This window comes from Bison bison, unplaced genomic scaffold, assembly GCF_000754665.1.
Source record: "Bison bison bison isolate TAMUID 2011002044 unplaced genomic scaffold, Bison_UMD1.0 scf7180017864068, whole genome shotgun sequence".
Taxonomy (NCBI): domain Eukaryota; kingdom Metazoa; phylum Chordata; class Mammalia; order Artiodactyla; family Bovidae; genus Bison; species Bison bison.
In genome coordinates, this window is record NW_011494640.1 from 5,450,677 (window position 1) to 5,464,955 (window position 14,279).

The window sequence follows — 14,279 nt, forward strand, 5'->3', positions numbered from 1 at the left end:
TGGGTGCCGCCGGACAGCCATCATCGGAGGGCTCCTGAACTCGCTGGGCTGGGTGTTGAGTGCCTACGCCGTGAACGTGTATTATCTCTTTATTACCTTTGGACTGGCAGCTGGTAAGCATTGTGGATTTCCTTTTTTTTTTTTGGCCACGCCGCACACCGTATGGAATCTTAGTTTCCCAGCCAGGGGTGGAACCCAGACCCCTTGCTTTGGACGCACAGAGTCTTGACCACTGGGCCTCCAGGGAAGTCCCCATAAGTGGTTTTCCTAAACTTGACTTTATGTGTTTCTGTTGAGCATTTGGGCAATGAGTTTCGTCGTGGAGAAAAGAGATCCATTAAATATTTAGTCCCTTTGTCTCCATCCTACCCTACCCATATCCTATCCTCCAGGTAATACTTTTAATATAAGATATTAAATATGCCTGAAGCGTGAGGAAACAACCGAACAGCTGTACTTGGCCTCCCTAATAGAATTTAATTAAATTTTCTATATCTGGTTCTAAGTGCTAGTCCTTTACTTGTAACAAAACCCACGTACTAACAACATTCTCTCATTTAAGAACTGCAGAATCCAGCGTGAATCAGAGAAAAATCACGTTCTCCTTTGGCTCTGCTCAAAATAATGAAATAGCAGCAAAACCCACACAGATTTAGAGACTGTAAGAATCAAATCCAGAGCAGAGTGGCAGTCCCCAGGAGATATATAACAGTTGGCTCAGGCAGCACAGTTTGCATATCCATTTTGCAAAATGATTCCCAGCCATAATTTCTTCTATCAACAGATAGCAGAATGCACACGGATAAGTAGTGTCTTACTCATACTATTGTATTTCAGTCAACTGGATCCAGCCTGACCTTTTAGAATACAGAGCTATAATCGTCATAAGTGGCACCTTGATGGCAGTGTTTTCATAAGAGTTCAAAGTTAGAATTGGAACCCTTGGGTTTTTTTTCCCACGTGTATGTGTGACTTTGGGAAAATTACTTAACTTGCTTATGCCTCAGTCTCTTTATCTGCAAATGGAATAATTGACTGCTTGGCCTACAGGATTATTGAAAAGGTTACATGAAATGATCTGTATGAAGCACTTAGCACAATGCTTGGCATATAATAAAGTCTTAAGCAAATGTTAGCTAATATATAATTGCTATTATATATAATACAATGTTTTTATTGTAAGCTTAAGTTTATGCTTTAAGGTAGCAGCAGAAGGTGAACATAAAAACGAATTGTCCACATAACCTGACAAGTTGGTTCTCTATGATGTATCCACATATACATCTTTAGGTGGAAAAAGCACTTCTGTATGCTATGAAGCCTAGTTTGGAAACCATTGATCTGAAGTGAAGGACTTGACAACAGTTCTTAAAGAACAATGCAAAATGTTTTTCCTGAGGCAATTTAGAAACTTCCCCATAACAGTCCAATGAATAGAGCTGGCACAGGGATTTTACTTCTGCTAAAACTGAGGGAGTCACTCCAGGGTCTCTGGGCAGACACATGGGCGCCCCTAGGAACTTGATCCATGCTGTCTGGACATATGTACTATGAATTGATCCCCAAAACTGGTACTTGAGGGAGTTGCCTGGTGGTCCAGTGGGTTTACCAGTGTTAGAATTTTGCCCTTCACTGCCATGGCTCAGGTTCAATCCCTGGTCAGAGAACTAAGATCACACAAGCATGGCCAAAAGAAAAAACTAGGACTTGAAATTTATTCCCATCATTTAGACATGCCTATGGTCAGACTCTTTGTTTCAGACTCTTTGTTTAAATGGAATTTTATGTCTTGCAATTAGTTGCTTTGGATCCTCAAATAATGTGATCTCCATATTCATTCATTTACTTATTTATTCAACAAGTATTTATGGATCTAAGGAAGTAGGAAAAAGATCAGGAGACCAGTGAAAGGAAAGTGTTTCTTGAAACACTTTATTGTACCCACTTTTTTTACAGAAAACACCTGAAGAAAGTCTCTGAAAATAAATGTATCCACTTTCTCCCCAAATATAATTATATTTAAGTGAAAAATCCAGCTAAGTCAGCTAGCTTGTATACTGTTGGGCTGTCATTAGTGAGACATTTGAAACTGATTGACCTTATTTTATAGAAAAGAAAAAAAGTTAGATGCAAAGATCTGCAAAAAGTTAGTGACTGAAACAACAAAAACAAAACTAAATTAATTAAAAAAATTTTAAAGGCAAGTTATTGAGATACATATGTGGGTATGCATGTTTATCACAGTACAGTGATAAACATATTTGTATATCTGTATGTACATATCTCTTTATGTTTGAAAGAGACTTTGGTGACATCCTTCATTATAAGAAGCATTTGAGGCAGATTTGTTTGTACTTGTTTTTTTAACATCTAGGCAATTAAAATTGCATGGATGTCCTCCTAATGAGCAGAAAATTAACATCTGTTTGAGTGATCTTACTTACCCAGGAGAGTCTGGACAAATTTCTTCAGCTCTGCCATTTAAGGGCTCCATTTTCTTACTCGGCTCCTGGAAGAAGCTTTCCCTCCAATCCGAGCTTTTTACTCAAAACCACAAGATTGATTCTCCTCTGCTCTTCTTCTTCCTGGCTTATCTGGGTACAGAGTTGAAAGTGTTAGTCGCTCAGTCTGACTCTTTGCAAAGAATCTGACTCTTTGCAACCCCACGGACTATAGCCCTCCAGGCTCCTCTGACCATGAATTCTCCAGGCAAGAATAGTGGAGTGGGTTACCATTCCCTTCTCCAGGAGAGCTTCCCCACCCAGGGATTGAACATGGGTCTCCTGAATTCCAGGCGGATTCTTTACTGGCTGAGCCACCAAGGAACCGACCTGATGTGGTGAAGAATTGTTCCAGGGCCCTGCTTGACCACTGGGCTTGGGTCTCAGTATCTCCAAGGCCTGTCCTACACACTCATAGAATAATTGTGCCAGTTATGAATCACAAAGTCACATGAGGAAGGGGGATGCTGTTCAGGACAAGGAGAGGTAATAGATGCTTATAGCATCAGGCACGGATTTTTTTTTCTCCCACGTTGTGGGAGTATTTATTATTTAAATGATGTTATAATTGGTGCTACTCTTATGCTTTGGTCTCTCGATTCGGTTCCTTATTAGTCATTTCATTCTGCTGCTGTTTAGTGATCCGTAACCACATTTAATTTGGGATGTTGGTTATTGTCAGTGACAAATCAGATTTTGAAAAGTAAACTTTTGTGCCTCCAGAAAAATGAAGAATGGCAAATTTCAAAGGACAAATGATCCAGTTTCCTCAACAAGTAAATTGTGAGGAAAATAGAGAACTTAAGAGACTAAAAAAAAAAAAATATATATATATATATATATAGACCAACAAATAGCAAAGTGTGGGCCTTACTTGATTTAAACAAATCTTTTAAAAATATGGTCATTTTTGAGACAGGGTCTTCCCCTGTCTCAGCAGTAAAAAAAAAAAATCCAGCTGCAAATTCAGGGGACATGGGTTCGATCCCTGGGTCGGGAAGATCCCCTGCGGAAAGAAATGGCAACCCACTCCAGTATTCTTGCCTGGAGAATCCCATGGACAGAGGAGCCTGGCAGGCTACAGTCCATAGGGTTGCAAAGAGTAGGAAATGACTGAAGCAACTGAGCAGCAGCTTAAGACAATTAGAAATTTAAATACCTTCTGGATATTTTATGATATCAAGGAATGATTCATTTTTCAGATAAGATAATGATGAGATTATCCAGTTTAAAGAATTCATCTATTTTAAAAGCTGGAGCAAAATGCTTCTGCAGCTCCATCCTGGCAGCCAGGGGATGAGCAGTTAAGGATGAGACAGAGCACGGACGATGGAAAGGGACCCAACCCTGAAGTTGGGTCTGCCTTCCAATCCAGATTCTCCAGCTACCTGTTGCAGGGAAAGTTTCTTAATCTCCATGAGGTTCAATGCTCACTTTAATAATTTGGGTATAACCAACAGGTAGCTTTCAGGTTATTATGAAAATTAAACCAGATAAAACCTGAAAGGCAACTGGAACATCATCGCCACTCAATTAGCGGTAACTGTTATTATTATATTTGTGTGTATGACTGCTCTGGTCTCCTTCCAAATTCAAGTAATTTTGAAACTGTTAAATGATGCTGAACTAGGAAGCTTCTCAGCTTTGGGGCATGCTGTTGGTCACAGTCTCTTCTCTGCTATTAAGCTGCTATCCTAATATCAGGAGGTTGTAAGCATTAGAACAGAATGGGAACCCCTTGAACAACTGAAGCGGGGTTTTATGGTTTCCCTCCATCTGTACCTAGAAGTTGAGAACACAACCCTTAACCTCTTGGCCAGTGCTCTATTTGATTTCATATTTATTTTATTTTTTAATAAACTTCATTTTTAGAGCCATTTTAGGGCTTCCGAGGTGCACTGCAGTGGTAAAGAACCCACTTGCCACTACAGGAGACATAAGAGATGTGGATTCAATCCCTGGGTCATAAAGATCTCCTGGAGAAGGAAATGGCAATCTATTCCAGTATTCTTGCCTGGAAAATTCCCATGGACAAAGGAGCCTGGTGGACTTCAGTCCATGGGGTCACAAAGAGTCAGACACAACTGAGCACAGCACCACAACTGTTAGGTTCAGCAAAACTGTGCGAAAGCACGGTGTTCCCAGTACCCCTGCCCCCAACACACACCACCTTCCCCAGCAGCATTAATTTTGCCCATGTAAACCACCAGCTGTTCCTGTTTTCTAAGAGAAATACAATTTAAAAAATCAGAGCTACAAATGAGTATTAGGTGGTTTTGATGTCTAGTAGCTAGTATTCTCATGGGTACATTTTAATTCCTTTTATTCTTCTGATGAATTTGGGAACACATTGGCCCATTCCTAAGGCTTCTGCAAATTGCTTGGAATCACTTCCTGCCCTTGTCCATGAGTACTTCCTGTGTTTTAAGTGCAATTAGCACTGACAGCAGAGGGCTCAGAATGCATGCTATCTTTCAACAAATCATTAAGCACATGCTATGTATTCTGGGCAATGCCCAGCATACCAGGGGCTAAAATACACACAGTCCTGCCCTGGTGGAGCTTATATTCTCATGTGAGAATGCAGACTTTACTTTAGTTGTCTATTTAGTATATATAATTTATCTAATATAATTTATTATTATTATTGGTGTAACCTATGCTGAAAAGCCTGTTGGGAGAAATGATGGACTAGAAACAGGCTTCTGTGGGTGATGATCTTGGTACTTACCTCCCAAGCTCCTTTTTTTTAAAACAAACATGATTATATCTTTGTTTAAAAGTTATCCAAAAGAAGAGAAAACTCGGGGTGGGTGTAGGCCACAGCAGGAAAAGCCCACATTTTGGACGACAAAAACACACCTGGGTTCAGAGTCTTTCTGAGTGTCAGCTTCTCCAAGTACAAAATGGGAATAATGGCATCTATTGTGTAAGATGTTACAATTTTATAGAGGGGATTACCTGTGGTAATGTCTGTAAAGCACATGGACCCCGGTGAGTGGTCAATAAGTACTGGCTATTGTTATTTGGAGAAGGAAATGGGAACCCACTCCAGTATTTGGCCTGGAACATCCCATGGACAGAGGAGCCTGGCAGGCTATATCTAGTCCGTGGGGTTGCAAGAGTGGGAGGCGACTTAGCAGCTAAACTATTGTTGTTATTCAAAAACAGTTACCGAGATGAAGGTAATGAGATGCAGATGATCTCGAAGGCTGCCACCTGGGGCTGTGGCCATTTACGTTGTGCTGTCTGCCTTTTCTCCCCTCTCGGGGCCGCAGGCTTCGGCAGCGGGATGGCCTACCTGCCGGCCGTGGTCATGGTGGGCAAGTACTTTCAGAAGAGGCGCGCGCTCGCCCAGGGTCTCAGCACCACCGGGACCGGCTTCGGCACGTTCCTCATGACGGTGTTGCTCAAGTACCTGTGCGCGGAGTACGGCTGGCGGAACGCCATGTTCATCCAGGGCGCCGTGTCCCTGAACCTGTGTGTGTGCGGGGCGCTCATGAGGCCCCTCTCGCCTGGGATGGACGGCGATGGTCCGGAAGGGAAGGCGCCGCACCACGTCCTGCCGGCTCACTCCACCGAATCGATCAGGTCCAGCGGACAACTGAGGGACGCCGAGGAGAAGCGGGGAGGCCCTGGCACCGAGGACAGCTCCCTCGGGGACGCGCCCGCCCAGGCGTGCCAGGAGAAAGCCGCGCACAGAAAGGACATGTGCGCCTTCCGGCTTCTGAAGACGGTGAGCCAGCTGACCATGAGGGTCAGGAAGGGCTTTTGGGACTGGTACTCGGGCTATTTTGGGACAGCCTCGCTCTTTACTAATCGGATGTTTGTCGCCTTTATTTTCTGGGCTCTGTTTGCCTACAGCAGCTTCGTCATCCCTTTCATTCACCTCCCAGAAATAGTCAACTTGTACAATTTATCAGAGCAAAATGATGTGTTCCCCCTGACTTCGATCATAGCCATAGTTCACATCTTCGGGAAAGTGGTCCTGGGCATTGTGGCCGACCTACCCTGCATCAGCGTGTGGAATGTCTTCCTGATGGCCAACTTCACCCTGGTCCTCAGTATTTTTATTCTGCCCTTGATGCACACCTATGCCGGCCTGGCAGTCATCTGTGCCCTGATAGGCTTTTCCAGCGGTTATTTCTCCCTGATGCCCGTGGTGACGGAAGACTTGGTGGGGATTGAGCACCTGGCCAATGCCTACGGAATCATCATCTGTGCTAACGGCATCTCCGCGTTGCTGGGACCGCCTTTTGCAGGTAAACCCTTCAAGGCATTAAGAGCTTAGAGTGCATGTAGAAAGGTCGGGTTCTCATTTATATTAAAAATCCAGGATGAATATGAAGTAAGTTTCCATGTGTGCACACACTCCTTTCTCCCTGCCCCCATTCCTGCCCCCAATTTCTTGTGTATAAATTTTAGCAACTTAAAGGTTATTCTTTCACATAGAATGTAGATGAACTTTTGGTCCTTAACCTGTGAGATAAACAACAGGCTGGTAAAACAGAGAGTGCCATAGTGCAGAGCCTGCACCCCATTAGAAGGAGGCAGTCTCTGCCAGTTCAAGCTGATTTCACCAAGAAATAACAGAAAATCATGACTAGCTCTCCTGTTGTTAGCACTCCCCCCACCCCCAACCAACAACCCACGAGAAGCTAGGACTCTGCACTCTCAGGTGACTTTTCCAGATTTTCAAAACACATCTGTAGATTCAACAGATCTGTGGGCTGGAGCTAGCCCTGTAGGAGTTTCTGTGTGTGTGCTAAGTTGCTCCAGTCATGTCCGACTCTTTGCGATCCCATGGACTGTAGCCCACTAGGCTCCTCTGTCCATGGGATGGGATTCTCCAGGCAAGAACGCTGGAGTGGGTTGCCATGCCCTCCTCCAGGGGATCTTCCTGACCCAGGGATCGAACCCGTATCTTTTACATCTCCCGCATTGGCAGGCAGGTTCTTTACCACTAGTGCCACTTGAGAAGCCCGGGAGTTTTCTACTGGTGCTGTAATAAATCTCCACAAACTTACTGGCTTAAAACAATACAAATGTATAATCTTACAGTTCTAGAGGTCAGAAGGCTAAACTGGATCAGTTCAGTTCAGTTCAGTTGCTCAGTCATGTCCAACTCTTTGCAACCCCATGAACTGTAGCATGCCACCAACTCCTGGAGTCTACTCAAACCCATGTCCATTGAGTCAGTGATGCCATCCAACCATCTCATCCTCTGTCGTCCCCTTCTCCTCCTGCCCTCAATCTTTCCCAGCATCAGGGTCTTTTCAGATAAGTCAGCTCTTTGCATCAGGTGGCCAAAGTATTGGAGTTTGAGCTTCAGCATCAGTCCTTCCAATGAACACCCAGGGCTGATCTCCTTTAGGATGGACTGGTTGGATCTCCTTGCGGTCCAAGGGATTCTCAAGAGTCTTCTCTAACACCACAGTTCAAAAGCATCAATTTTTCAGCGCTCAGCTTTCTTTATAGTCTAACTCTCACATCCATACGTGACCACTGGAAAAACCATAGCCTTGACTAGACGGATCTTTGTTGGCAAAGTAATGTCTCACTGCTTTTTAATATGCTTTCTAGGTTGGTCATAACTTTCCTTCCAAGGACTGGATCACAGTGGGCCAAAACCAAGGTGTTGGTGGAACCATATTCTTTCTGGAAGCTCTCTGGGGCAATATGTTTGCTTGCCTTTTGCAGCTTCTGGGGACCACCTGCTTTTTTGTCCCCTGACCCCTTCCTCCATCATCTATGCCAGCAGCAGAGCATCTTCTTGTTTCTCCGTGGTTCTGACTCTGCTGCCTCCTCTCATTTTTAAAGATGCCTGTGGCATTGGGTCCACTGGATAATCCAGAAAAAAACCCATCTCAAGATCCTAAACTTAATTCCATCTGCAGAGTCCCTTTTGCCGCCTAAGGTAACTTCACAGGTTCCAGAGATTAGCATGTGGGCATTTGGGGAGAGGTGGGACATTCTGCTTACCCAAGGCCCAGAGGCCTCCAGTTGCCAACATCTAGGGTGAGATCTTTCACATACGTTCACCTCAGTTCAGTGGAGAATTTACTACTTGCATAAGGCATGCCAGAAGCCATAGGCACCCAGGAGGAGTCCCATGCCTGGGCAGGTACATCTCTGAACCTGTCATTCTGGGCAAGTTTTAAGCTTTGTGGCAGATTGACCCAGTCCCCAAGAAGTCAGGTGCTGGGCAAAGTCACAGAGTCTCCCCACAGTCCTGAGATTGAAGGCAGGAGCCTGCAAGGCATGACAGAGGCTGGGGTCAAATGTTAACACCCAGGTGGTCTCAGGAGGTGGCTGTTGGGGGCATCCAGGCCGGGGTTGGGCAGCAGTTGTGAGAGCTACCAGAAGTTCTGGGCAGGTTTTCACCGGAGGAGCCTCACCTATTCAAATGTCCCACCCTCTCCTTTCTGGCTGCTCCTGGCCCTTTATTCTCATATCCTGTGCAGAAATACTTCTTCCCGGTAGCTGGGGAAACTCATGGATTCAGGCCGAAACCCTCCCACCTCTCTTCCCAGTCTCCCTACAGACCCACAGTCATCTCCTATCCTAGGGCCCTACTGGCAGAAGGCTTGTGCTAACTAACACACCCATCTTTATGTCCCACCCAACACGATTTGAAGCTCCAGAAATTATACATATATATATATATTTTTTTTTTTTTTTATTCAACTGATGCTCAGAAAGATTGAGGGCAGGAGGAGAAGGGGGTGACAGAGAATGAGGTGGTTGGGTGGCATCACCGAATCAGTGGACATGTGTTTGAGCAAACTCCCGGAGATACTGAAGGACAGAGGAGCCTGGCAGGCTACAGTCCATGGGGTCGTAAAGAGTTGGACACAACTTAGCAACTGAACAATAACAGTTCAGCTGACAACACTGGCAGCTGGCTATCTAAAGGTTTAAAACGCAAGACTTGTTTTAGGAAACCCAGAGGCTACATATGGGGCCCCTTCTGAGTCAGGCTGCTCCTATTTTCTGCTCATACACAGAAGTGCAAGCCAGCATTTCTAGGTGACAGTGAATATCTATAGCAATGCAGTAGACTGTTGGCAGCTGAAAAGTCAGAACTGCTCGGTGATCTCATTGTATAGAATTCTCTATCAGTTAGGGATGCATTTGGTTGTAAAATCACACCCCAACAACAATAGCTTAAATAGAGATTTAATTGCATCACATAACCAGAAATCTGGAGTTCAGAAACTAGATGATATTGAGACAATGTCTCAAGATCCTTTTGGCCTTTTACTCATGCTGGTTGCTCACAGTCACATACTGGCTCCAGTGGCTCCAGTCACTACAAACTTACTTATAACAAGAAAGAGGAAGGGATGAAAGTCCCAGCAGACTTCCACTTATATCTAATTAGCCAGAACCATGTCTCACAGTGAGTCTAAGCTTCAAGGGAAAATGAAAATTGGAGAACTTTCTGTTCTAACCTCAGGACTAGAGGAAGGAAAGGAGAAAAGATTTGGAATGGGAATTGGATTAATCAACCAGTGGTAACTTCCAAAGAAGTTAAATATCCATTAAGGGGATGGGGACTTAATCAGTGACTCATCCACCCTCTTGTTGTAAGTCCTTCAGATATATTGTATGTGGAAATAGAATCTGCCATTGATGTTTCTTTGCATGATCAGGGGGTACTTTCTGCTTCTAATGGTCAGTCTGAAATTATTTTATACTGATCCATTAGATTGCAATGGGCTTCCCTGATAGCTCAGTTGGTAAAGAATCCACCTGCAATGTGGGAGACCCCAGTTCGATTCCTGGGTCTCGAAGATCCCTTGAAGGGCTAGGCTACCCACTCCAGTATTCTTGGACTTCCCTTGTGGCTCAGCTGGTAAAGAATCCGCCTGCAATGCGGGAGACGTGGGTTTGATCCCTGGGTTGGGAAGATCCCCTGGAGAAGGGAAAGGCTTCCCACTCCAGTATTCTGGCCTGGAGAATTCCATGGACTCTATAGTCCATGGGGTCGCAAAGAGTAGTGAAAAGAAAGTGAGCGACTTTCACTTTTACTTTTTCATTAGATTGCAGTAGCAATCTATCTATCACAAAGCAGCTATGAGGTACTGCGTAAGTAATTCATGATCAGTGTTAATTAAAACACCAAGGTCTGACAGCATGGTTTTCTTATCCCATCCCTATGGTCATTTCCTTTTCACACATTTGAATTCTAGTGCCCTTTCTTGAGTGGAAGGGAAAGGAATTACAACTAGAAGACAGGGAGTTATACCCACCTCTCAGTCCTCAGGTCTGATCTCTGCTTCAAGGTTCCTCCCTAGAAGTGGAGTCTGTAGCTGAATTTGATCCACGATGGATGGTAGAAAGCACTGTATTAATGGTGGATGTGTGTTAAATGCTGCCATAGTGTAGCCCCCCAGTCTCCTTTGTCCATGGGATTCTCCAGGCAGGAGTGCTGGAGTGGGTAGCCATTCCCTTCTCTAGTGGATCTTCCCAACCTAGGGATCAAACCTGGGTCTCCCACATTGCAGGCAGATTCTTTACCATCCGAGCCACCAGGGAATCCTCAAAATGCTGCCATGGAAATGTTAAAATCAATGTTCTGATGTACATCTCTAGGCCAGCAACCTAAAGGGGCCTTTCCTTCTTTTTGTTTATTTCTTCTTCCACTGAACCTGTGTGCTGAGAAATGCTGAGCATCATGATTGGCTAACTGCATTGTGTTTAATTCATTGATTTTCCAGGCCAAGGAGCCAATATTGCAATGAGACACAAGGCCAGCCTTTATGCATTATAGCAGTGGCTGGCAATATGAGTGACTAAATAACCACATTAAATTCTTGCTAGAAATTCCAGGTGGGCTAGAAATTATTACTTAGCTTGAAGTGCTATAAGGAAAATTACTGTTCACATTAGCTTTTTCTTTTTTAATGGGTTTAAAAATGAATGTGTTTTCCATTTTTCAAAGTGATTTCTACTGGCATTAAAAAAAATCTGGTACAATTTAGTAGCATGTTAGATAATCACACATATCCATTTAGCAGAAGAATATGCAATCAGAGATATTGAACAGTCACTTCAACCGTGTCATTTAGCAACACTAACTTCTTGATGTAATTCATTGTATAATGTTCTGGGCATTCAGTTTGTCTCTTTTAAAAGACGTAGTAATAGTAGATCCTTTTTTAGATGTTTCCAGGGTAAAGTATAGCAAAACTCAGCCACCAGATTTGACTGACCAAGCATCCACAATTATCTCCAGTATTCACACAAAATGTAACAGGCTAACAATAATTTGTAATTTTTTTCACCAAGAGCTTGGAACACTTATTTATTAAGTAAGAAAAACAGCCATCACTCCTCATTTGATAGACTCAAATGAAAAAGGAATGCAAATTAATAAGGAACCAGGTTTTTACTTTGAAGCTGTTGATTTCAGTTGATGGTTGGATCAGGACTGCCAAGAATTCCGAGCTCCAAAACAAAGGACTGAGATCAGACCTATAGGGAGAGATGGGTGAAGGACGGGAGAGATGGGTGATGGATGAATGAGGTGGGCGTCTCCTCTGAAATGTGTCATTGCTAACGAGTTCTGTCCCCATGTGCTGGACTGAAGCATGTGATAGAAGTGCTGTCTCCCGACCTGCTTTGCATCAGACTCAGGACTGGGTTGAGTTCAAACTAGCAGAGATGGCAGGATCTGGAATCATTTCAGAATAAATCCTAAAGGTAGATTGGAGAAAACCATGGAATTCATTTAATGTAACAGTTAGGGCCACTCCTAACAATTTGCACTGTCAAATTGTTTGGTAAAGTTGGTTGCACTTTTTGAAAAATTGAGTTACTTTTAAAGACTGGGACGTGTGAAGGTGTTTTTACAGAAGTTTATACTTGTAGAGGAAAGGTGAAAGAGTTTAAAATATAACTAATTCAGTGTAAGGCTATAACAATACCAAGTGCTGTTTTCTATAGTCTGCAGGCAACAGGGATGATGGAGTGGTGGAAGGCGATGGTAGGATGTTCTCTAAGGGTGATGGGTTTATTACTGTCCCCCAGAAGGAGTAATAGTACATGTACAGTCAGGGTGCCAAGACAAATGTGCTTGAAACTCCAAAAAATTCAGAATGGCTTGTGCCTCTATTTGAGTTCGGGGCAGCAAGAGAGGTGCATAGGGGCCATGTCCCAGAGCCCTGGAGCTTGTACTCAACCACTTCTAACAAAAAAGTAAGTAAGTAAATAGTCTGAACTGAAATTTTTATTGAAAAAAATCACTGAAGTGAAGTGAAGTCGCTCAGTCATGTCCGACTCTTTGCGACCCCATGGACTGTAGCCCACCAGGCTCCTCCATCCGTGAGATTCTCCAGGCAAGAATACTGGAGTGGGTTGCCATTTCCCTCTCCAGGGGATCTTCCTGACCCAGGGATTGAACCTGGGTCTCCCGCACTGGGGGCAGACGCTTTAACCTCTGAGTCACCAGGGAAGCCCAAGTACATATTAATTTTCTAATGAGGATTTTGTCCTGTCTCTGAGTTCATGTTAAGCAGTGGTGGAAAATCAACCTGTTTGAGCTGTTGGTTGTTTAGAGGCACCACTTTCTAACTCCCAATGACTTGATCATAGAAAAGTGAGGAATGAACTGTTAAACCGACAAGATCAGTGTTCATCTGGAATGAGTGGACTGTTAAAAGAACCTTGTTTATATGTATTGATTTTTTACAAATTATAACTTAAGATAGTGCTGTCTTGTACTCTGCTTGTGAAGACATACCACTCAGCATTATCTGCCAGTGAATTCTTCACTTCATCATAATTCACAGTGCTCCACAGCTGACAAATGGAGGCACTAGCAAAGCTGGGTGTATTTTAGTTCACGTGTTAGTGAACTTTCTGATTCAGTGCTGAAGCTGAATCACTGTTTCTGGATTATATGCGTAATCTTATCTGTCCCTCTTGTCTCAAATTGGAGAGTAAAAAAAAGATGATAGAACATTTGCTGCTGCTGCTGCTGCTAAGTCGCTTCAGTCGTGTCCGACTCTGTGTGACCCCATAGACGGCAGCCCACCAGGCTCCCCCATCCCTGGGATTCTCCAGGCAAGAACACTGGAGTGGGTTGCCATTTCCTTCTCTAACGCATGAAAGTGAAAAGTGAAAGGGAAGTCGCTCAGTCGTGTCCGACTCTTAGCGACCCCATGGACTACAGCCTACCAGGCTCCTCCGTCCATGGGATTTTCCAGGCAAGAGTACTGAGTGGGGTGCCATTGCCTTCTCTGGATAGAACATTTACTAAGCCACATTTAAAGATTCTGATTTTCTCTTCTTTTATGTATCAAATAACAGACTCAAAAGCTTGGTTTCCTTTTAAAGTATATCCAGAATTCATAGCTGTTGAGGGATTTTTGAAAAGTATACATTTTTGATGCTATTAAGTGTTTGTTTTTCTTTATGATGGCCTTGACTCATTCAGGAACATTAAGCACTGGCTACAATAAGCAAGAGATACAGATATCACGCAGGAAGTCAGAGGAACTAGTTTACACATTTAGCAGTTGATTTTGTGTAGCTGTTTATTGGTGGGAGAGGGTTGTAAGTTACATTTATGCATTCATTTGCAGTATCATTAGATACTTTTTAAAAGTGGCCATGGAATACTATGTTTGGTCATTAAATCATTTATATTTTTCTTCAGTTCAGTTCAGTTCAGTCGCTCAGTCGTGTCCAACTCTTTGCGATCCCATGAATCGCAGCACGCCAGGCCTCCCTGTCCATCACCAACTCCCGGAGTTCACTCAGACTCACGTC

The 14,279-nt window shown here is 43.7% G+C and overlaps 1 protein-coding gene across 1 annotated transcript in view; it reads left to right on the top strand.

The window, feature by feature from the left end:
* SLC16A14 (solute carrier family 16, member 14) overlaps positions 1–14,279 on the top strand; it is a 34,057-nt gene that overhangs the window by 13,988 nt on the left and 5,790 nt on the right. The window contains 2 exon segments of the mRNA XM_010837011.1: positions 1–113; positions 5,780–6,763. The exon segment at positions 1–113 is cut by the window's left edge and continues 3 nt beyond it. Coding sequence (XP_010835313.1) covers positions 1–113; positions 5,780–6,763 — 1,097 coding nt within the window.